Raw genomic sequence first — 23,365 nt, forward strand, 5'->3', positions numbered from 1 at the left:
TCGAGCATTATTATACAAACCTAACGTTGTCAGTGACCCGACCACTCTGCCCATAAACTCGTTCAGTCCTGCTTCCTTCACGCTCCCACAGAGCGTTCCCATAACAACCGTGCATGCTCCTACTAGAATGTTTAAAGTTTCCACAACAACCGTACCCATGGAGAAACAGGACGCTGCGTGCGGGGTGATGAAAATTCTACCGCCTGTAAGCATGCGTTGAAGAACGTGGATCACTCACTCCATCTGACGCTGTCAGTTCCAGTGTGGCTTACACGTGTAGCGACATGAATGAAGCATTAGGCCAAGCGATACACATTCATATGTGTAGACACTTATTGAAACCTGCTGAGCTAAATCCAACCAAGTGTTTGACATTGCAGCAGTTTGACAGGTGAACAGCCTCACCTTGTTTTGACCAATAGAGTTCATGCTGAGGCCAATGTGAAGGTTGCTTAATTTCAAATTGTTGAATACAAGTGACAATCAGCAGAGGTTTAAGAAAAACTACCTGCCCTGCATCTTAGATAAACGCCTGTATCAACGTCATTCTGTCAAACACGTTTTACGTCATGTAGCCTATATGGATTATTACAAACATACATTTTTGGTGCTTTACTTTTCCACAAGATGGCATCCAAGGGTTTCTGGTTACGGTACTAGTGTGTTACAAAATCAATAATGTCGCTGTTCTCTCTTTCATTTTATGTGCGCACAGCTCACTTTGCATGTATTACTTTACTGAAGACTATGTCGTCATTTCATTTACATAATATAATGTAATGTAATGTAATGTAATATAATTATTATTATTAATAACATAAACCTCTGATTTTTTTATACCATTATTCAATATACAGTTGAAGAATATTTTGTGGCTAATGTTCTTCTACTTTTACTCTTGTAAATGTTTGATTGCAGGACTGTTACTTGTAATGGAGTATTTTTGAACTGTGGTATTCTACCTACTCTAAGTACGTCTTCTGCAACGTCTTTTGTCCACCAAATAAAATAAGTAGGACCTAACCAAAGAAAATAAAAATAGGGCAAGATAAAGTTTTGTCAGCATGGTTCTAATGATTCGGATAGCGTTGTGGATGCAGAGACGTGTTACGAGTAAAAAAGAAGAAGGGACACCAACGCTGTACACAATGTTCATATCCAGCACATTTTAGGAGCTGGAATGTGAGAAGCTGCTAAACTGGACATTGTGCATAGCAACGTACCTTTACAAGCTAATTGTCTTGGTTTATTGTGTTGGGTAGCAGCAGTGCGTTGCAGCCCGTTGTGTGCCTCTGCGCTCTGATTGGCTGATGCTGCAGCGATGCTCTGCATCTTGCTCCCACAGCCAGGACAGGAGGGAGGGGAGGTGGAAGCGCCGACGGGAAATCATCATAACACGGGGAGGGCAAAATTACGCTTTTCACCGATTTCCTCATCAGGAAGAGATGTTTAATCTCACCATGTCTGCGGAAACAGAAGCAGCTGCTGTTGCCAACTCGTGACCGCTTCTTCAAAAGGTCCTAAGACAGCGCCGAGTGGCTGATCGCCCCCTGAGCAAGTCTCACCTGTATACTTCGTGAACACTGAGCAGGTTAACCCAAAAGCCATGAGCACGCCCGTCAACGACCCTGAGAGCATCCTGAGCTACCAGGTAAAGTGCCCTTTAAATGTCTAATGCATGGAGCGGTGCTTTGGCACAGACCTGCCTGTACTCAAGCTCCAACAACTGTAGCCCTCAGTTTAAAATTCTTCAATAGAAATTCATAATTTGTCATATTTCAGGAACTATTTAATGACAGAAATGATCCTGTCCGTTTTCTTTGCCCCTGTTGTATTTCCCCATGCATGTCCTAGAATGCGGCAGTGTTTTAAATTTGCACATTTTTCTTGTAGCTATAAGCGGACTAACGTTCTCCCTCGATACTAAGTTGTATTAGGTTTCTTACCCTGCAGAATGACGCTTTGTGCAGAGGATGTTGTTGATACTGATATGTTGGGACGCTAACACGTGCAGTAATTCGGTGAGCGTATATGACATTGCGATTAACTGAGTTATATGTTGGCTGTTCCTGAAGCACACATACATTTGTGTTCCTGCCACGACGATTGCTGCAGATTATTGATTAGATACCGATGTATTGTAACCGCATTCAAATGTCAACTGACCGTCCTGAAGTGAGAGGAATAACAGGAACGGGACAGTTTGCTGGGTTTTCAGATGGCTCTTTGCTTTCACAGCGTATCATTTTCTCAGTTACCCTCAAATGACCTTGACGCCATCCTTACACCGTGTACCACACAGTGCTGATCAGCTTCTACTTTCATACATGTGCGTTATTAGCCAATCCTGGCTGCAGGGGGAGGAAAGCCTGCAGTCAAGTGAGGTTTTGAGGGTAAACATCATCCTTACTGTCTTGTTGATGTGTGATTCATTATCACATCCCGGGTCAGCTGGTGAGTTGGAGGGAAAGGAGAAAGCAGTGAACAAATTAACAAGTGAGCACACCTGGCTGTTGAAGCTGACACACAGTAATGTTTGAAGCTTGATTTTAACATGCATGCAGTATCCCAGCGTCATGCCATTATGGTGATATATAATAACATCCGGTCTCGGGGCAGGAGACAGATGGAAGAGGACCAGAGGTGAGCTGGGAAGTCTCTTATATGATTAGACAGCTGTCTGACAGGCAGGGGAAATTGCCTGGGAAGCTCACTCTTCAAACATTAGGGTTATGCCAGTTAACTGTCACTACAGGAAACTTGTAAGTTTGTCCCTCCACTATTTCTGTGACAGTCTGGTCAGTCAGCATGGACTGGGATCTTTTCCATTCTCCCCACCTGAAGCCAGTTGAAATGTTTGCCAAAAGCGTTGCTGAGGTGTCCCAAGTAGTGGGAAATTTGATAATTCGCTTGAGTAAAAACAGCACTATGAAGATGTATAAATACTCAGCTTATAAGTAAAAGTTCTGTGTTCAAAAATCCACTTACGGTGCCAATGCTGAAGTACACCTATCCAGAGTGTTACATTCTTTATGTGTTGATTTGTAAGCAGCACTTTGCAGCCGTAATGTTGCTGGGGATACAGGTGGCCCTTTGCTTTCGTAAGTACAGGACACCATTATCAATTCTTCTTAAAATTTTATTTTTAGATTACTCATTTGCTCTATAAAATGTCAGTAATTACTGACAAAAAGTCATCACAAAATCCCAAAACTGAAGGTGATCTCTTCAAATTCCTTGTTTTGTCTGACCAACTGTCCAAAATATATTGTTGTATTTCTAAAGAAGTACAGTTAAAAAACTGCACACATTTTCATGGACTTGAATCTGTGCTTCATCCCTTTGGTGAAATGGGACATTTTGAGCACAGAAAAATATTTTTTGCAAGCAAAAGATTATATTTTGTACAAAAATCTATTTTGAGCTCAACATGTTTGTTACAGTGCTTATCATTGTGCACTTATGTGGTTAACTTAGTGTGACAAATTATTTCTCTTATGTGCTTGAATTAAATTTTTTGCTGTGCTCAAAATGTGCCATCACACGTAATGTAACTCCATAAAGTACTAGTACCTCTGCTTTCCATAGGTTCTTAAGTAAATACTGTAATTAGTTTTCACCTCCGGTGTTAAGATCTGCAGCATGAGCAAGTCCAATGTGCAATGGGCAAGTTAGTATGACAGACCCTGGCGCACGCTAGATAGTTATGAAGCACACACTGTTGGCTGGCAACTGTTTATAAAGCAGCAAAGGAATCTAAACTAGACTTTCAAAATACTTAATATGTAATAACTCACATGTCCTGTTCAAACAGAGGAGACAGTGAGGTGAGGCAGCGACGAGCTGTGCCTCACCTCAGATTGCGCAATCCCTCACAAACTGGGTTGAGCGCGTGCCTTTTGCTTTCTCATTGTTTGTCACCACTGTAACATCTGTAGACACTTTATTATATGTCCTTTCCTTACATAGAATATGTAATGTATTTCACGTCTGTGTAGAACATATTTAGTGTTGCTGATCTGATATTAAACCGCAGTGAAAAAGCACAAAGAGGCAAACAGTACCTCTACCTCAAAGAAGAGGGCATGCGAGAGCCCACGGGTCGGGTTTATGCTTGTTCTGTCATTGCTCTTCTTCAACACTTCTCTTCTTCTTATATTTTGCTTTGACCACAAAAATGTAAAATTATATATCCTGTCACGGAGGGAACTCTGGATGAGGACTCGGACGCAGATGTTAAGGTTCAACTGACGATCTTTTATTTACAACAAAAAGACTCAGGAAAATCCCTGGAAACAAAGCCTCTTTTAGCGAGGCAGGAAAACAAACTCACAAAGCAGAACTAAAAAACTCCGATTTAACTCAAAGGGCAGTAAAGTAAAAACGGCAAAAGCCAAACCAAAAATCACTTCGCAAGGAAGGTAAAATGCTACAAATAAAAAAGCTCTGATTCTACTCAAAGAGCTGGATGATCAAAATGGCAAAAGGCAAAACAAGGTCGCTCTTACAGAAGAAACTAGAAACAAGAAACGAGGAACAAGAACGGGATAGACAATACTCAGGCTTGGATTTGCTGATATCATGAGGCGGGTGTGCAAGGCAAAAGGACATGACACACTGGCACAGGACAAGGGGAGACGCAGACTATAAGTACACATGAGGGAAGTGGGGGAGCAGGTGGAGACAATCAGGAATCAGGGAAGACAATCAGACTGGTGACACATGAGGAAGGGCAAGGAACCTGAAACGAGAGGAGAGTTAATTTCCAAAATAAAACAGGAAGTCACAAAACAAACGTGGAGACAGGACAAAAACCCAACTTGACATACAGGTGTGACATTACCCCCCCCCCTAAGGCCGAACACCAGACGGCCTTGGAATGTCCGGGTGATCTCTATAAAAGTCCCGAATGAGAGCCGGGTCGACTATGAGGCTAGGCGAAACCCATTGTCGTTCCTCTGGGCCGTATCCCTCCCAGTCCACGAGGAACTGCCTGCCCCGGCCCCGCTTACGTACTGCCAACAATTTCTTCACCGTGTAGACAGGCCCCCCTTCGATCATTCGAGGAGGCGGGGGTGGCTTGGGGTTCGGCATCATGGCGCTCTCCCTGACTGGCTTGATCTTGCTGACGTGAAATGTGGGATGTACCCTGAGGGACCGGGGCAGGCGGAGGCGCACAGCTGCTGGGTTGATGATCCTCGAGATGGGGAACGGGCCGACAAAACGTGGAGCCAGCTTCCGTGATTCTACCTGTAAGGGTAGTTCCTTGGCCGCGAGCCATACTCGCTGGCCGGGCCGATATGCAGGCGCCGGTCTCCTCCTGCGGTCTGCTGCTCTCTTTACTCTGTCCCCCTGTCGGATTAGTGTCTGGCGTGCTGCTGCCCAGATGCGGCGGCAGCGACGGACTGAGGCATGGGCGGAGGGCACAGACACCTCTGGTTCGGACTCGGGAAAAACAGGGGGTTGGTAACCAAACACACAATGGAAGGGAGACATACCAGTGGCGGAGGTGGGAAGGGAGTTATGGGCGTACTCGACCCATGTCAGGTGTTGGCTCCATGACGCAGGATTCTGGGCCACCAGGCACCGAAGGCCGGTTTCCAGCTGTTGGTTGAGGCGCTCCGTCTGGCCGTTAGCCTCAGGATGGTACCCAGATGTGAGGCTAGCGGTGGCTCCAATGAGCTTACAGAACTCCTTCCAGAACCGCGAGACGAATTGGGGCCCCCGAGCCGACACAATGTCTTGGGGGAATCCGTGGATCCTAAACACATTGTTCATCATAATGTCAGCTGTCTCTTTAGCTGACGGCAACTTGGGCAAGGCTAGAAAATGTGCCATTTTAGAGAATCTGTCCACCACGGTCAAAACCGTGGTGTTACCCTTGGAGATCGGGAGCCCCGTGACAAAGTCCATAGAAATTTCTGCCCACGGCCGGGACGGAATGGGCAGCGGCTGCAGCAAGCCTACGCGGGTTCTGGAGGAGTTCATGTTCCTGGCGCAGACGGAACATGCCTCAACGTACTCCCGGACCTCCGGCTCCATGGACGGCCACCAGAACCTCTGCGTGATGGCGAACATGGTCCGACGTACGCCCGGATGGCAGGTGAGCAAGGACGAGTGAGCCCAGTGGATCACCTGTGGGCGCAGATTAACGGGGACAAACAGACGATTATCTGGGCACCCACAAGGTGGAGGGGTCTCACCGTTAGCCTGCTTCACCTCAGTTTCTATGGGCCAGGTAACCGCTCCAACCACACAGTTAAGTGGAAGGATGGGCTCAGGTTCCATGGCCACAGGCTCGGGGCTGAAAAGACGGGACAGGGCGTCAGGCTTGGTATTCTTTGACCCCGGTCTGTAGGATAGGGAAAAATCAAAGCGGTTAAAAAACAAAGACCAGCGGGCTTGGCGAGAATTTAAACGTTTAGCTTTCTTAATATACTGCAGGTTCTTGTGGTCTGTCCAAACCAGAAACGGGTGCTGTGCCCCCTCAAGCCAGTGTCGCCACTCCTCCAGCGCCACCTTCACCGCCAGCAGCTCACGATCTCCCACATCGTACTTCCGTTCCGCTGCTGTCAGTCGTCGTGATAGGAAAGCACAGGGGTGAAGCTTGTTATCCAACTCTGCTCGCTGGGAGAGAATGGCCCCGATCCCATCATTAGAGGCGTCCATCTCCACCACGAACTGGCGAGCGGGATCAGGGAGCGTGAGGATGGGTGCTGTGGTGAACCGCCGCTTAAGCTCTCGGAAGGCTGCGTCCGCGTCGGCGGACCAGTGAAACGGTACCTGCAGAGAAGTGAGAGCATGGAGCGGAGCTGCTGTCGCGCTGAAGCCTCTGATAAACCGCCTATAAAAGTTGGCAAAACCGAGGAATTGCTGCACTTTTTTGCGGTTATCAGGTGTTGGCCATTCGGCTACAGCGCTTACTTTAGCCGGGTCCATCTGAACCCTTCCAGGGGCTACGATAAAGCCCAGGAAGGAGACGGTATTGGCATGAAATTCACTCTTTTCTGCTTTAACGTATAACCCATGGTCTAGGAGACGTTGCAAGACGAGTTCAACATGATTCTTATGAGTGTCTAGGTCGGGGGAATAAATCAGAATGTCATCAATATAAACATATACAAAATGATCTAAGAATTCTCTCAACACGTCATTTATCATCGTCTGGAAAACTGCTGGGGCGTTGGTGAGACCAAAAGGCATGACCAGATATTCGTAATGTCCAGATGGCGTGTTGAATCCTGTCTTCCACTCATCCCCTTCCCTAATGCGAACCAGATGATAAGCATTGCGTAAGTCCAGTTTGGTGAAAATCTGTGCCTGTTGAAGCTGGTTGAATACTGTAGACATGAGGGGAAGGGGATATCTGTTCTTAACAGTGATTTCGTTGAGTGGGCTATAGTCAATGCAGGGGCGAAGAGTTCCATCCTTTTTTCCCCACAAAGAAGAAACCAGCCCCTGCTGGGGATGAGGAAGGTCGGATCAAACCTGCTCTCAGAGACGACTCGATATAGTCTTTCATGGCCTGCCTCTCAGGCCCAGAAACCGAATAAAGACGGCCCTTCGGGATGGTGGAACCGGGCAGGAGATCAATGGCGCAGTCAAATGCGCGATGAGGTGGTAGGGCTGTGGCTTTGCTTTTACTAAAAACCTCTGCGAGATGATGGTAGCAGCTTGGAACCTTGGTCAGATCGGTGGTCTCCGAGTCTGTGATAGAGTGAGTGAAGACACTGTTGAGAGTAGGGTTCTTCTCTTGGGGCTGTGATTCCCGACATTTGTTCCTACAACTCTCCCCCCATGCCAGAATGTCCCCGGTGAGCCAATCTATGTGTGGGTTGTGGCGAATTAGCCACGGAAACCCGAGGATGAGATGGTGCAGAGGCGAGTGTATAAGATACAGTCTTATATGCTCCCAATGATCGGCGATGTGAAGATCTGCTGGTTCGGTAACGTGTGTTATGGTGAACAATGCGCTTCCATTGAGCGCGCTCGCCTTAACAGGCTTACTCAGTGGGTTAACCCGAAGCCCCAGTCTCCGCGCTAAACCCCAGTCGATTAGACTCTCATCTGCCCCTGAGTCAATCAGTGCTCCCATCTCAAGGTCTTCATTGTGGTATTTAATCTTCACTGTGGTTAATCGTCGTGGGGTGAGAGTAACTGTTGTGACATGACTCACCAACAGGTTGGCCTTCACGGGGCAAGCGGTGATGAGGTGACCATGTTCGCCACAGTAAAAGCACCTGCCCTCCTGATAGCGCTGCTGCCGTTCCTCTTGAGAGAGCCGGGCCCTTCCCATCTGCATGGGCTCTTCTTCTCCTCCGGCGGGAGGTCCTGAACGTTGCTCAGGAGAGGTCCGACGTGATGCGGCGTGCCAGAGAGCCGCTGAATAATCAGGTGCCGTGGCTGTCGACCTGGACCCGCGCTGCCGCCTCCGTTCCCGCAGCCGGTTGTCTGTGCGGATGGCGAGGGCGATGAGGGAATCGAGGTCCGGAGGGAGGTCCAATGGGACCAAAAGGTTCTGGATCGGATCTGAAAGTCCTTTCAGAAAAACATCGTATAGGGCCGTGGTGTTCCACCCGCTCTCCGTCGCCAAGGTGCGAAAGCGAATGGTGTAATCACAAACAGGCTCGCCTCCCTGTTTTATCCGGCTGAGCTCCCGAGCCCTTTCTCGGTCTGTCGCCACAGGGTCAAAGACGAGTTTGAGAGCGTCGGCAAACCTCTTAGGCGAAGCACAGATTGCCGAATTCCTGGCCCACTCAGCGGTGGCCCACGCCTTGGCCCTTCCCGTGAGATGAGACATCATGAAGGCGACCTTGGATCTTTCTGTGTGAAAGTGAAGAGGAGAGTGTTCAAAGTGCATTTCGCATTCAATGATGAATGACCTACTTTGTCCGATGGTCCCAGAGTATCGTTCCGGGGGTGCCAGCCTGGTGCATGCATCAGCATGTGTGGCTACGGGGGAGGGCTCAGAAGGCGTGGGAGGTTGCTCGGGAGCAGCGGCTGGGTTTGTGGAGAGGAGGGTGAGGATCTGTTCCACCTGGGTGCTGAGAAGTCCCACCTGCGTGGTCATGGTGGCCTTAAACCCCTCCTGGCTTTGAGCTAGTCCCCTGACTCCTCGATCGAGGCCAGCCACCAGCTCCTCATGCTGCGCCAGCCTTGAGGCTTGAGTGCGCAGCGCCGTAGTCAGCTGGTCCTTATCTGCCGAGTCCATTCTGGCCAGTGTGTACTGTCACGGAGGGAACTCTGGATGAGGACTCGGACGCAGATGTTAAGGTTCAACTGACGATCTTTTATTTACAACAAAAAGACTCAGGAAAATCCCTGGAAACAAAGCCTCTTTTAGCGAGGCAGGAAAACAAACTCACAAAGCAGAACTAAAAAACTCCGATTTAACTCAAAGGGCAGTAAAGTAAAAACGGCAAAAGCCAAACCAAAAATCACTTCGCAAGGAAGGTAAAATGCTACAAATAAAAAAGCTCTGATTCTACTCAAAGAGCTGGATGATCAAAATGGCAAAAGGCAAAACAAGGTCGCTCTTACAGAAGAAACTAGAAACAAGAAACAAGGAACAAGAACGGGATAGACAATACTCAGGCTTGGATTTGCTAATATCATGAGGCGGGTGTGCAAGGCAAAAGGACATGACACACTGGCACAGGACAAAGGGAGACGCAGACTATAAGTACACATGAGGGAAGTGGGGGAGCAGGTGGAGACAATCAGGAATCAGGGAAGACAATCAGACTGGTGACACATGAGGAAGGGCAAGGAACCTGAAACGAGAGGAGAGTTAATTTCCAAAATAAAACAGGAAGTCACAAAACAAACGTGGAGACAGGACAAAAACCCAACTTGACATACAGGTGTGACGTATCCAAGTTTAAAAATGTCTCAAAAACAAGGAAATATGACCAAATCAACAGCAATTCAACGTCGGACAGGTAAAGTAACCTTTTATGTGTTTGTTGTTCTCTTTATACATCCGTGGTTGTTACACACATTATCGCGGAATCTCACGATTTTCGCGGGTGGCGCCCGCGAGCGCTCTGCTTCTGAAACGCTCCCGGTGGAATCAAATATGTACCTTACATATGTGTGTGTAAATAATGCTGATATGAAAAACAACCAGTAGTCAATGTGCAAGCTGCCAATTGAATGGTGATGTAAGCTACTCTATTGGGTTCATATATGTGTAAATCTGATTGATGTAGTGTCAGTGCCTCACCAGCCATGAACCTCACCACACGTCACTGATACAAAACAAACCCCAAGAGAGCTAATGTTTATGCAAATACATCTAATGCCAAGCTGCTGCTTCTTAACTCCGAAGGTGACAGTCAATATTACACTTTGGATGTAATCATTCGGAAACTGTTGGACACTGTTCACTGAATTACTGACACCCTTCACAATGTGATAATCTGACTAACACTGCATTTTCTCAAGTACAGGTACACAGTTACATTCAGGACAGCCTCTTAATTTTCAGTTTGAATTGAGCACTTTACAGTCCCATTGATGCCAAATGTATACATGCACCATAGAGGAGCACTGCATTGATAGAAGACAACTTCTTCAGTTACACCACTGATTCTTACACTGATTTTTATAACCATACAGAGATGCTTGGAAATCAAAGAGTAATACAAACAACAAAACCAGGCACAGAGACACAACCACATTCCATAGTACAATGCTATGACTATGCGATGCTGTACTATTAGTGAGTCAAATGTGAAGAGCACAAAATCAGAGATGTGAGGGAAAATAAAAAAAAATTTTCATGGTGTCACTATCAGCCCCGATACTGTAAGACTGTGACTCTCTTTCCAGTTTTGTAATAATTTATGACACTCTGCTTCATAAATTTGACCCCCCCTACACAAGAGTTCAGATCTTTACAGTAGCTGTTCGGTATTCCTCCCAAGCTTTCATTTTAATCAGTTTGGATTCCATTTTGGAGAGTGATCCATAGTCACCTATCTGATGAATAATTGTGTATTTTAAAGAGCAATACTGTAGTTTTTTACAAAGAGTCCTTCTAATGTAATCAGTCTGAGAAAGTTAATCTTTTAAAGTACTCAATACTCCAAATGATGTTTGAAATGTTTATAGTAATGCGACATATGACCAAAGCCACCATTTAACGGGATTTGTTTAGTTTGCTTTGAGTTTAAACTCCCCACCAGAACTAATATGAGTTAACAAAAGTCTTCAAACAGTAGGTCTAGTTGCATTTCACATGTGTGTTTTAGGTATGACCAGAGAATCATCCAGACACATGCAGTTAAGAGAGTTTTTGTTTTTGATTGAGAATATTCTTTAACAATTTATGGTTTCAATTTAACAACATATTTTGCAAAGTGTAACTCCAAAATTGGTTAAAATTATACTGTATCGTCATTCACCCACTAAACTAACTAAGGCTGCAGTAATCCGTCTGTAAAGAAAACAATTAGAGAGCGAGGGCTGTGGAGAGGCAGAAATGTATGTGTGGCAAAAAAAAGGTGTGTATGACTCATGCTACCCGTGGGCTGAAGCAGTCAAAACAACCGCCCCTTTCATCCTATCTCCTGCAGCTCTCTCCTCTCTTAGTTCACTTATTCACCAGTACCTCTTCCTTTCATCCATTCATGATAACCCCTCCTCTGAGTGAAGCACCGTCACATGTCTCTACAGCAGATTAGTGATGGTGCAATGAAGGGGCAGAGGTAGCCTGCTGCTTTGGCGGCGAGCACCAACAATGCCTCTCAGACACGAAGCCGTCTGGTCTGGAAGTGACAGGCCCAGTTGTCTGAGTCAAGATCTGTGTCCCTGCTGTCAGTTCAGGGTGCTTCTGGGAAGGGAGGAGCGAGGGGTCAGCCTCCAAAGGGGAAGGGGTGGGGGGGGGGGGGGTTCCATGGACTGAAACAGAAACAAATGTTCAACAAGTGCTTTGTTAGAACGAAAGAGATCATCGTAACAGTCAGTTGAGTCACCAGTGACAGACATCTCGAATGACTTGGAAGCCCACACTGGGCTGCTGAATCATGATGCACTTTTAGTTATCTACGGTACCATTCAAAATAATAAATAATTCCTGCTTCTTTCTTAGCCAGACTACACGGTGTCTGTCATGTGTGTTGTCCCTCTAATTTTCAAACATCTTCATATCAGCCCTCTGAAGCTCCTCTCACAGCTCCCTCACAGTCCTGATAGAGTGAGAGGACATTTTGGCGCAGCACATTGATTGCCCCTCTTAGTCCGGAGACCGGGATGCAAATCATTGCTGCTCTATTTGTTCAGGGCGATGACCAGTTCAATCGGTTTCACTGTAATGCACTTTGACATTACCTTCTGATTTTGCCTGAAGTTATTGCCAAAAACAACCCAACTTGTTCTACCTCTGAGGAATTTTTAACTGTAAGAATTAACTGCTCACTGACAACAACACCTGGATTGGTTTCCTGAGCAGCAAAGTCTCTCAGGAAAAAAATGTTTTGGTCATACAGGAGTAGTCTGAGAATGTATGAGGATTTCCCTTCTTTACATGCTATAGGTGATTGTTAACTTACAGTTTCTACATATCAAACCAATGAATGAACCTGTGTGTGTCCACAGTCACTTTCTGCATCAATTGGAGGTTTATCAGCATCAAAAGTAGGACACTGTGTGCGACTGATGTAGCTTATTCTGCTCTGGGAATCTAGCGTCTTTCTGGGACAATCTGCCCTGCCAGAAAATTCATCTTGTTTTTGTTTAGTTATCAAACGTAGGTGAGTGATAGCATCTCTCTATTTTTGGCCTTTACATGCTGTGACAATAGATTGGGGTGCTTTAAGGCATTGTGCATTCATAGGAGGATTAGTTTATGTTAGATTATCATCAATAACTAAATAATGTGAAAATGTGTCATTATAGACAAAACATTTCAAAGATAGGGTCAATGATAGGTAAGTTAAAGAAATAGGTGCACACATAAACATGTAAATGTTTTTTGCTTGCTGTAGCCTAATCATTCCTCCTGGACATATTAGCTATTAAAAGAACCATTCCTAATATGCTTCCAAGTGATGTGGGACAAAATCCTTCTTTTGTGCTATACATTCCAAAGTTTATCTAAAGCTTATATGAGCAGTCTTTTTAGCACAAAATTCCCTTGTTTCTCCACCACAGCTCAAAAAGCAAAGCTGTCTGTGGAAACACAAAGAGGGAATTTCATTCTAAAACCACTGTAACTTTGGAAAATACCCACTTGCTTTGATGCCACATATTTTTTTACATGAAACGAGCACTGTGAATTTTGTCCCCCATCACATACATTGAAAGAGCATTGGAAATGGATCTTTTAATGCCCATTACGAACAGGAGGAATTAGTTAAGTAAGGAAAAACTGTTTCTATGCTCATACGGGCAACGGATTATTATTTTATGACAGACTTGAAAATTTGAACCCTATCATAGCATCACTGTGGAACAATCTGAAGGGGCAAACTGAATATTTTGGGGCCATGCAACGTGCCACTAAACCAAAACTTAACTGAAGCAAAATATCAAAGAGTTAGAATATAGTGCTCTTAAACTGTAATGTTTATTTTTTTCCTTTTGTAAATTCACATGACAGTATCCTCAGGCACTATAATGTGCTTCTTTTCTCATATCCAACCACGAGGCAGTTCCAATGCGTTTCCCACGGGTGGTTAACACTGTTATGCTTGTAGAGGACGGAAACTCAAGGACAGGCAGCCATTTTGGGGCTAGTTGTGAGCCGCCTCTATGGTGCAGTGGCAGTAATCTGTGTGGAAAATTATTTTGAGTCATAAACCCTCCCAAGCACTGTGAGTGATCTGAAGCTTGAGGACAAGAGTGGAGAAAAAAGGGACTGTTGCCAGGTGATAGAAACAGGCAGCAAATCACAAATGCTGTGCCCTGTCAGTGGATAATCACGCACACATGCATGCTTTGAGGGTCACAGATGTGCTCACCCACAGAGAGAGAGCAATCTAAACTTTGAGTGCCATGTGAGGTTTTAATTAGCTGAAGCACATAATGTGACACAAGGGAGGTGAGGTATGAACAACAGGGAACCATTAACCTGTTGAAAAACACATACCTGCATGCATTCGCCATTAAGAAGAAGGTGAACTGTGACTACTGGCTGTGAGTCATATTGTGTTATGGAGAGCTTGGACTCAGGAGAAGGACAATCATATCCATGGCATTGACAACACAGTAGTGTAATCTGATAAAGATGACCTAAAAGAAGATTCTTTTTTCTGTTACGTCGTTCTCTGGAAAAAAAATCCACCCACTCTGTAGTTAATTTGTAATTGAATGAGGAGTTGATTTTCCTCTTATTTCTGTTTGTGTGTGGGTGCACCATATGGATCCAAACTAATTGATGATCTGATGATCTACAATGCTTTCTGGGGCAAAGAGCTTTTAGAGTCTCTCTCTCATCCTTTCTCTCTTGTGTGTCTGTATGTTTGGTAAAGCTCCAGTTCTAATGGACCCAACTGCCTCCAGCCTGAGCCCAAACCCACACACTGCATAGCAGCCCTAATTCACCAGCCACAGCTGCACTGACTGATAACACTATCTGTGTGTGTGTGTGTGTGTGTGTGTGTGTGTGTGTGTGTGTGTGTGTGTGTGTGTGTGAGAATCAGGATTATATGTGAGAGCAGGAAGAGATTCACCCAGGGTTGGAATGCACAGGATTGTTTGCTTTTTTAAAGAGCTATAATCAACAATCATCACCTGAATCTGCAGCTCCACTTGACTTTACAGAGCTTTATCGCATTAAGCTCATTGTTTAGCAACTTTATGGTATGTTTCATACTTACTGCTCTCATAGTGTCGATTAGGCTGCAGCAGGCAGATGTTTTCAGCAAGAAAGAAACTCACTGTACACTACCTGCTCTGCACCAAATGACAGACAAGACACTGTAAGCCACTAGATGGTGAACTAGTGGAGCATTTAGTAGCTAAAGAGCCAGATATTTCCCTACGCAGTTCAAAAACAGAGCTAAAAGAGTGAAACTGTTTGCTAACACGCTCACCATATCAGCTTAAAAAGTGATGATATGTCAATGTGTTCAAAACTTTGCTGCCCCCAAGAAGTCAGTTGTTCCATTGACCTTGTGAACATAAAATGTTGTGTACTTCTGTATGATTCTTCTTCTACCTCTGGAACATTTCTTTCAGTGGTTTTACTCTACCTATAAGAGTAAAGTCTGTAATAATGACTTGGACATTGTGGTGCTACACTTCACCCCGTACAGTTTTTTAAGTTTGTCATAGTCTTTTCTAAGAATGACAGAAAGGAGAAATGTTTGGTGTCAACACTTCACAACAGTAGTCTAACCAAGCAGAGTGATTGGGTAATCATTGTTATTTACAAAGACTGGTGAAATGTGGTGCTGCTGCTTGCAACCGCTCATACAATGTCACACTCGACACTGTGTTTCCTGCCATGACATAGTTGCGTCACACTCTCAAGTTGCAGCTACTCAACCTGGGCCCCTCTAACTAATAGTCTTTAATAGCTTTAGATTTATTATGATGTTTATATATGAAAAATATTGAATTATGTTACTATTCTCACTCAATGTACTTACTTTGTACTTTGAAGGAGGAGGAAATAGGTAGAGCATACTCTACTGGCTGGGTCCTTGGCAGTGGCCTGGGTTCAATAACGTTTGGCGACCCTTTACCGTGTGTCATCCCCTCTATCTCATCCGTTTCCTGTCATCTTCCAGGTTCTATCATCAAAAGACAATAAAAGCCCCAAAAATAATCTTAAAGAAAAAAAAATTTGAGTACCTCTTTTAATTTTGCCAGTACCAACATTCCCAGTTACAGATAGGGTGAAAAGTAAAGGAAGATGGCGTTTGCATGGGCCCAAAAATCACTAAATCCACAGCTGAAAAACACACGCAATGTCTCACGGTCAGAAACGTTTGGTGAAATGACATTATTAGTGTTGTAAGTGAATTGTTTATTCATAGTTTATTAATAGTGAACGTGTCACATGTCCAAATTTGACCATATTCAACACAGCACTCCCCTGGCTCCTCAGCAATACATTCGCCAAGTGTGAAGTAGGATGAGATTGTCGAGATATGCAAAGAACACGCAGACAAACAGAACGACGAGATTGGTTTATATGAAGAAGACATTTCTCATAGCATGGTTTATATTCTAAATCAAGTGCTGGTTTAGAGCCTTGCTTAGGGGCACTTTGATGTATATACACACAAAAGCCTTCTTTTTCTGTCACCGCAGTACCATCTCTTGCATAATCATAATTATAAAACCATGAGTCACATTCAGGGTTTGGCTCAAGCATGACTTCTTAATTAAGTGGCCTTATTTTTTACAAGGACGGAATTGTCTCCGGATTAAGAAGTGCTCAGTCATGGAAAGAAAAATGAAATCACATAGCACTGATATGGTGGAGAAAGAAGGCAGGAAGGCAGGAAGGCAACGCCAGGCCACCCACACCTGTGAATTAAGTGTATGTCTTGGGATCCCAAAGCTGTTTTAAACTGTTGTGTGAATTATAAGTACTAATATTATAGCGCTTGGTATAAAAAAAAAAAGCAATACAGGAAGATGTTTTGCTTTGATTTCTTGCTTTTAATCAGGTACGACATTTATGTCTGTACACTGCATGTTAATTTGTTTTTCTTATCACAATCTAGTGTTAATATGCTTAGCTGTTGTGTTTTAGTAGCATGAGAGGCTAAAAGAATGAGACTGTGAATATGAAGAAACAGCTTAGGGACTTTAGTGTTAGTGTAAATACAGTCTGAAATACAACACACACACACACACACACACACACACACACACACACACACACACACACACACACACACACACACACAGCACCTTTCCCATTTATCACATTTCCTAACTGCAGGCGGAAACCAGCATGATTCAAAAGAGGTATTTTTTTGTCAATAAACTGTGCCTAGTCTTTTATCAGCCAAACCCCAGGAGAACTAAGAAAAATCACCGCGCGCTCTTCCTCTGCAAAGACGGCATGACAGAGACTGTGGATCACAGTATTTGCGCCTCAGTTTTAACCCTGAAAGTGACACTAATTGAATGGTCTGTCATTATTTACACATCCATCTTTTGACAGACACCCAAGCACATAACAAATATATACACATATATATTTTACAGGCACAACTGTAAGCTAACTATGAGTTTAATTGTTGAACAGTAACAATCTTATGTAGCTAATCCTCCTTTGTGACATTTATCTCTCCATTCTCTGTCATTAAAAATATTTCATTTCCAAACTGATTATTTTTTTTTTCATGTAAGGTCAACACTCTACACTGTTAATCATTTTTTGAAGAGTGGGTGTCAGTTTTGCCACATGGCGGATATTTCAATCTTCTGTAACAAATTCTGTCTTCGCCACCCTCACACACTCTTGGAAACACATCCAGTACGTAGAGATTGTGTGTTCAGAGTGGGCGGAAGCATCTATTATGTAGAGAGCTGCATTTATATACCAGTGTGCCTGTGAGCATCTCCATCAACTGTTTGCATTTGTTTATAGATTTTTGATATTGATTCTAATGACTGAAGCCAGCTTTTATATACTATGCTCACACACTTTATGTTCACATGGGTAATGTCGCATCCGGCATCCAGATGTGTGTATACCATCCATCCTATCTGTGTCAAAGGTTAGACCAGAAAACAAAGGGTTGCATACTTTGGTGCTGTGGTACACACTCGCCGTCTTTAACAGCATGTGGGAGGTTACACAGATTAGAAATGAAAGATTTACTGTTTACTCTCACTTGCGCTAGAGGGATGAAGATAGATCCTGAAAATAGAGACGCTGCAGCAGCACAGACTTCCAGAGCCACAGTAGAGGTTCCCACAGCACTCTGTCCTCATTAGCATAGGACCAATATATGACCATGGATAACACTTGCCTCTGCAAACACCACTGTTTCTGCGAACGCCTCATGGCTGGGATAGTAAAACACAGTGACATCCTGCGGCAGTCTCCCCACAGCAGCAACCCTGATGGATGTGGCTCTCTGCTAATTTGATTTGATTTGATTTGATTCCTCCTCGATATTAGAGCCTAGCACATTTCCCAACTGACTCATGCTCTGCTTAACTCTGGCATGTGTGTGTGTGTGTGTGTGTGTGTTTGTGTTTGTGTGCCGCCTGCCTGTCCTTCTCTGGGTGTCTGTGCCAGACGATCTGAGAATAGACTGTCTGGAATTTGATGCGCGTTGTTGAAAAGCTGTTGCCAGTTTGGCCAATTAGTGGCTCTGTTACTGTGTGAGTAGTTTGTCTTTAACAGGACACTTCTGTATATAATGACCTTTTCACAGACCGATCTTGAAGGGCTGAAGGTTTTCTACAAAGTTGAACTTTTTCCATAAGAACAATTTGGCTGCTGGACACAAAGGCCATTGTAAAGAAACTTGTAATCGGCACTGAATATTCCTAAAAAGAACAGTGGCATTATATTTACATGTGTCTTTGTGTGTATCCATCAGAGGCCAGATGAGGAGGTGGTGGTAGACCAGGGAGGGACCAGCTCAGTACTGAACATCCACTATGAGAAAGAGGAACTAGAAGGTGAGTAGCATGCAGTGGGAAATACTGTCAAACCCTTTACTTAAACTCCTTCAGTATAGAATATTTATGTGAATGTTTCAAATGGTTTTGATGAGATAAGCTTTTGTTTCTTGCTATTGCCCTGGGTCAGATATGCGGGTTTGTGGAGCAGCATTTATCAAAAGATAAGATTATAATTTATGAAGAATGATGTCTTTTCACAAAATCGTGTTATTGTTATTAAATGCCATGATTGAATAGAATATGTTTTCTCTTTTTATTGTTATCTTACGCACTCCCATGCCATTCAACCTTCACCTTTGGGTGATAAGGTTTCCAATTGACCAGTATGTCAGAGACACAGAAAAAAAACTGCAAACTCGACAACAAATTTGTGTTTATTATTATTAGCAATGACAGTAATCCTAGTAGTATTACTGAAGTAGTTTTCTTCTAACATTGCACAGTGCATTTTATTGTTCCTTGTGCCCAGTGTGTTACCAACAACATTCACAACTGCAGTTTGCAATTCAGCTGGAGAAAATACATAGCAGGGGTTCACCATTTTTAAAAACATGTTTTATTGAATGTTTTATACTTAACTGCTGACTCCTCACTTTCCTTAACCGACTGGTATGGGGCCACAAGTGATCAACAACTACTTCCCAACCCATCATACCAGGAACGATAATGTGTTCACCATGGCTTAGCAAATGACAAATTCAACCACTCACTGACTACAACGTGGCGTGTACTCTCATATCGGCAGGGCGACAGCTAGTATTTAATTTTGCTAATCTGATGCAGGGCGAGCAATTGTGGTTTGTATTAAAACAGTGGTCATTGCAGACATGCCTGGGGGAGATCTGCTCTCTACTGAGTGCACTTTTCTAGTTTGTAATGTAACTGCATTCATCGAATTGCCTAAAAGGAGTGGAGTAAAGAGTGCAGTACATGTATACCACTTTGAAATGTAGTGGAGCAGAAGTATGGCATCTTAAACAACGTATACATATTTAAGAAAAGTACCTATATTTCAAAGTTGTACCTGCTTAATGACAGTTTGCTCTACAGTTAATTACCTTACACCACATCACTGGTGACCTGGCCTCACTCAGCCAACAGCAGATCTTCTAAGACCACTTACTGTAGGTCATGTATATTTTATCAGCCCAAACCATATGACGAGCAAGATGTTCAGCATGATTAAGTAACTTCTATCATTCTTCTTGTGGGGCTGGTGTGTAGATAGTTTACAGTGTGAGGTGTCTTGAGAATATGGCGATGTTATTTTGTCTCCTTGTCTGGTGGAGGGGAATAGAGTTGAAGATAGATAATGAATACACCATCTATCCAGAGGAGGCTTTGGGGGTAATATGTCATTAAACAAACATCTTTGGAAGTATATGGGACAAACTGCAGTCAACTGCCAAATTAACAGAAGGAAAGCATAGCAACAACAAAAAAGTACAGGATACAGACAACAGACAAAATGTAAAGGTAACAAAATGTGATGATAACAACGGGTTTACCAGGTTTTGTTCCTTGGAAGTTGCCAAGAATTAGAATGAAAAGAATGTGTTCAAAAACACAAACATTTTCAAAGGTACAGCCCAAAATTGAAGACGTGATCTGATTAAATAAAAATAACAAAAAAACAAAAAACACTCTTAACATTCTCAAAGCCAAAGTTAAAAATGACAGGCGTGATGTTTAAGTTGCAAGATAACTTGCCGAAACGTTCATTGTGAGATTTCTTTATTTACATTTACACAGTTTAGGAACACATCGAACAGCTCAAATGTTTACATATTTATTTTACAATAAATCATGACACTAAGTATCTGTATAAAACTAAAGTTACGAATGTAATTACAGTTCTATGAATCCTGGATGACCGCCAGAGGCAGTGTTTATCACTGGATATCTTCTCGCGGTCAAGTCTTTATATCAACAAAGTCACCTGTGACCTCGGATGACCCCCCATCATCTATAAGTTCCGGTGTCATCCTGAGATCAGTCCTACGGAATCTTCTCGCGAGCTCATGGGATTCCACGTGACCAAGAACTCTGGCATTCATCCAGGATTCATAGAACCGTAGTTACATTCATAACTTTCATTCTATTTCATCCTTACTGACCGCCAGAGGCAGTGTTTAACACTGGATGACTTATATCAACAGAGTCACGAGGAATCACAAGTATCTACCTTGTATAGCTCAGGCAGAGGAACTTGGCCAAAGAACCCTCCCCAGTGGGTGAGGGGTGGCAATGTTGACTCTGTTGGCTCGGAGATGCCCATGAGGCCGCAGTACATATATCCTCCACAGGCACACCTCTCAGGGCTGCCCATGACGTGGAGACACTCCTGGTAGAGTGGCCCTTCACTCCGGATGGGAGAGCACGGTCGGTCGCCTTGTATGCATAGGCAATGGCCTCCACTATCCAGTGGGACAGGCGCTGTTTTGAAAGAGCACAGCCCTTCTTAGGCCCACCATAACAGACAAAGAGCTGCTCCGACCGCTGTATGCACACGGTGGCTTCCACATAAATTCTGAGGGCCCGCACTGGGCACAGCAGCCTTGACCTCTCCTCTCCTGATGGGGGGTCAAACTGCGCAACCTGGATAGGCTGGTTGATATGCGAGCGTGTCAGCACCTTTGGGAGAAACGCTGCATTAGGCCACAAAGTAACCCCCGAGCCATCCGAGTTCCACTTCAGACAAGATTCACTCACCGACAGGGCATGCAGCTCGCCTACACATTTAGCTGAAGTGATGGCAAGGAGAAAAAACATTTTGGTCACCAGCCATCTCAGTTCCGCCTGTGCCAGGGGTTCAAAAGGCGGGAAGCATAGGGTGTCCAATACAAAATGTTGGTCCCATGCAGGGGCCCTCAAGGCGTTCGGGGGACGCAATCGCAGAACTTCTCTTAGGAAGAGGGACACCAGTCTGTGGCTCCCCACTGTGTCATTGTTGACCATAGCATGTTGCCACGAAATAGCCGCCACGTATACCATCAGGGTAGAGGGAGACCGGCCCTTATCTAGGAGGGACTGCAGAAACTCAAGTACAGCGGGCACGGGGCACTGTACTGGGTCCTTGTTCCGAACTGCACACCAGTCAGAAAACAGCCTCCATCTGTTTTCGTAATGCAGACGGGTAGATGGTGCCCTGGCATTCAGGATAGTTCTTCTGACTGGTTCTATGCAGCCAGTCAGCAGCCGGTCGGGCCCTACAGCAGCCAGACCCATAGTTAGAGGCGGCTGGGATCGGGATGCCAAATCCGACCTCCTAGTTGCGACAGGAGGTCCCTCCTGTCGGGGAGGCGCCAGGGTGTCCTGCAGCAGAGTCTGTGCAGTAGGGAGAACCAAGTCCTGGCTGGCCACAGGGGGGCCACTAGCAAGAGTCTGTGACCCTGTTGAAGAACTCTGAGAAGCGTTGGCAAGATCAGAGGGAACGGTGGAAAGGCATAAAGAAGCCCTTCTGGCCACGTGTGAGAACCAGTGGGGGCATTGGGTCAACATCTCCGAGGCAAAGAGATCCATCTCTGCCCTGCCGAAGAGACCCCAGATGTTCTGTAGCACGTCTGGATGAAGCCGCCACTCCGCCGGTGGAGGCTTGTGACGGGACAGGAAATCTGCGACCTGGTTCCGCTCTCCTGGCAGGTACATTGCCCGAAGGCTGGTAAGGCGAGGGGCAGCCCAAGTCAGAAGGGTACGGGATACCCGTAGTAACTTTAGGGATCTGGTACCCCCTTGATGGTTTTTGTGGAACACAGCAGAGGTGTTGTCCGACCGGACAAGCACATGCTTTCCCCTCAAGTTTGGCAGAAAATGTTTGAGCGCTAGGTGCACAGCCCGTAGCTCTAGAACGTTGACATGCTCCATGCGGTCTTGAGCAGACCACTGCCCCCGAGCAGTCCTGTTCTGCCACACTGCACCCCATCCTGAGAGGCAGGCATCTGTTGTGACCACCTCTCGGTAGAATGGGACCGAGCCCATGGGGACACCGTTTGCAAGATATGCTCTCTCCCTCCATGGGGATAGAGCGAGTAGGCACTGTTTTGCTACTACTATTGCCCTGTGTCTGTGCAACTTGGCGTCCAAGTGAAGGCTGTTCAATCATCTCTGCAGGGGGTGCAGTGACAGCAAACCTAAGGGAACGACAGCTGAGGCAGCTGTCAGTTTGCCCAATAGGCGGAGAAAAAGAATGTAGGGCAACCGCCTGCCCCCTCGGAAGGAGAAGAGACTGTGAAGGATGTCGTCCACACACTGGGGTGACGGACAGGCACTCATAGTGGCTGCATCCAGGGCCACACCAATGAAGGTTATGCTCTGGGAAGGGGTCAGAGAGCTCTTCTCCATGTTCACCCTGAGGCCCCACCGGGCCACGTGAGAGAGAAGGCGAGCAGTGTCCTGTGCTGCCTGAAGACGGGATGGTGCACAGATCAGCCAATCGTCCAAGTACGGCAGTATTTTCATGCCCTGTGATTACAGGGGGGAAAGGGCAGCAGCAACGCACCTTGTGAACACCTGTGGGGAGAGGGAGAGTCCGAATGGGAGCAGGGAGAGGGACAGCTTGTCGCAGCCTTTGGAGGGCGGAGATCCGCAATTCCTACCGGTGGTCACAAGGCTACCGCGACAAACTCTAATATGTCTTGATCATAGACAAAGAATTTTCGCTTTAAGCTTCTACTACCACGGTAGCTAGCCTGCGTAGCAAGAAGATGAAAAAGGACTGATAGACTTATAGACGACGGGGGTCATCCGAGGTCACAGGTGA

The 23,365-nt window shown here is 45.1% G+C and overlaps 1 protein-coding gene across 1 annotated transcript in view; it reads left to right on the top strand.

Moving 5' to 3' along the window:
• The first annotated feature begins 1,386 nt into the window (after positions 1 to 1,386).
• slc4a8 (solute carrier family 4 member 8) overlaps positions 1,387 to 23,365 on the top strand; it is a 35,857-nt gene continuing 13,878 nt past the window's right edge. Inside the window, exons 1-2 of the mRNA XM_068720634.1 lie at positions 1,387 to 1,651; positions 18,522 to 18,603. Of these exons, the coding sequence (XP_068576735.1) occupies positions 1,607 to 1,651; positions 18,522 to 18,603 (127 nt within the window). The 5' untranslated portion in view covers positions 1,387 to 1,606. The remainder of the gene's footprint in view (positions 1,652 to 18,521; positions 18,604 to 23,365) is intronic.

Source organism: Cebidichthys violaceus, unplaced genomic scaffold (assembly GCF_023349555.1).
Source record: "Cebidichthys violaceus isolate CVI_PGR_0920_01 unplaced genomic scaffold, fCebVio1.0.p SCAF_25, whole genome shotgun sequence".
NCBI classification, from domain to species: Eukaryota; Metazoa; Chordata; class Actinopteri; order Perciformes; family Stichaeidae; genus Cebidichthys; species Cebidichthys violaceus.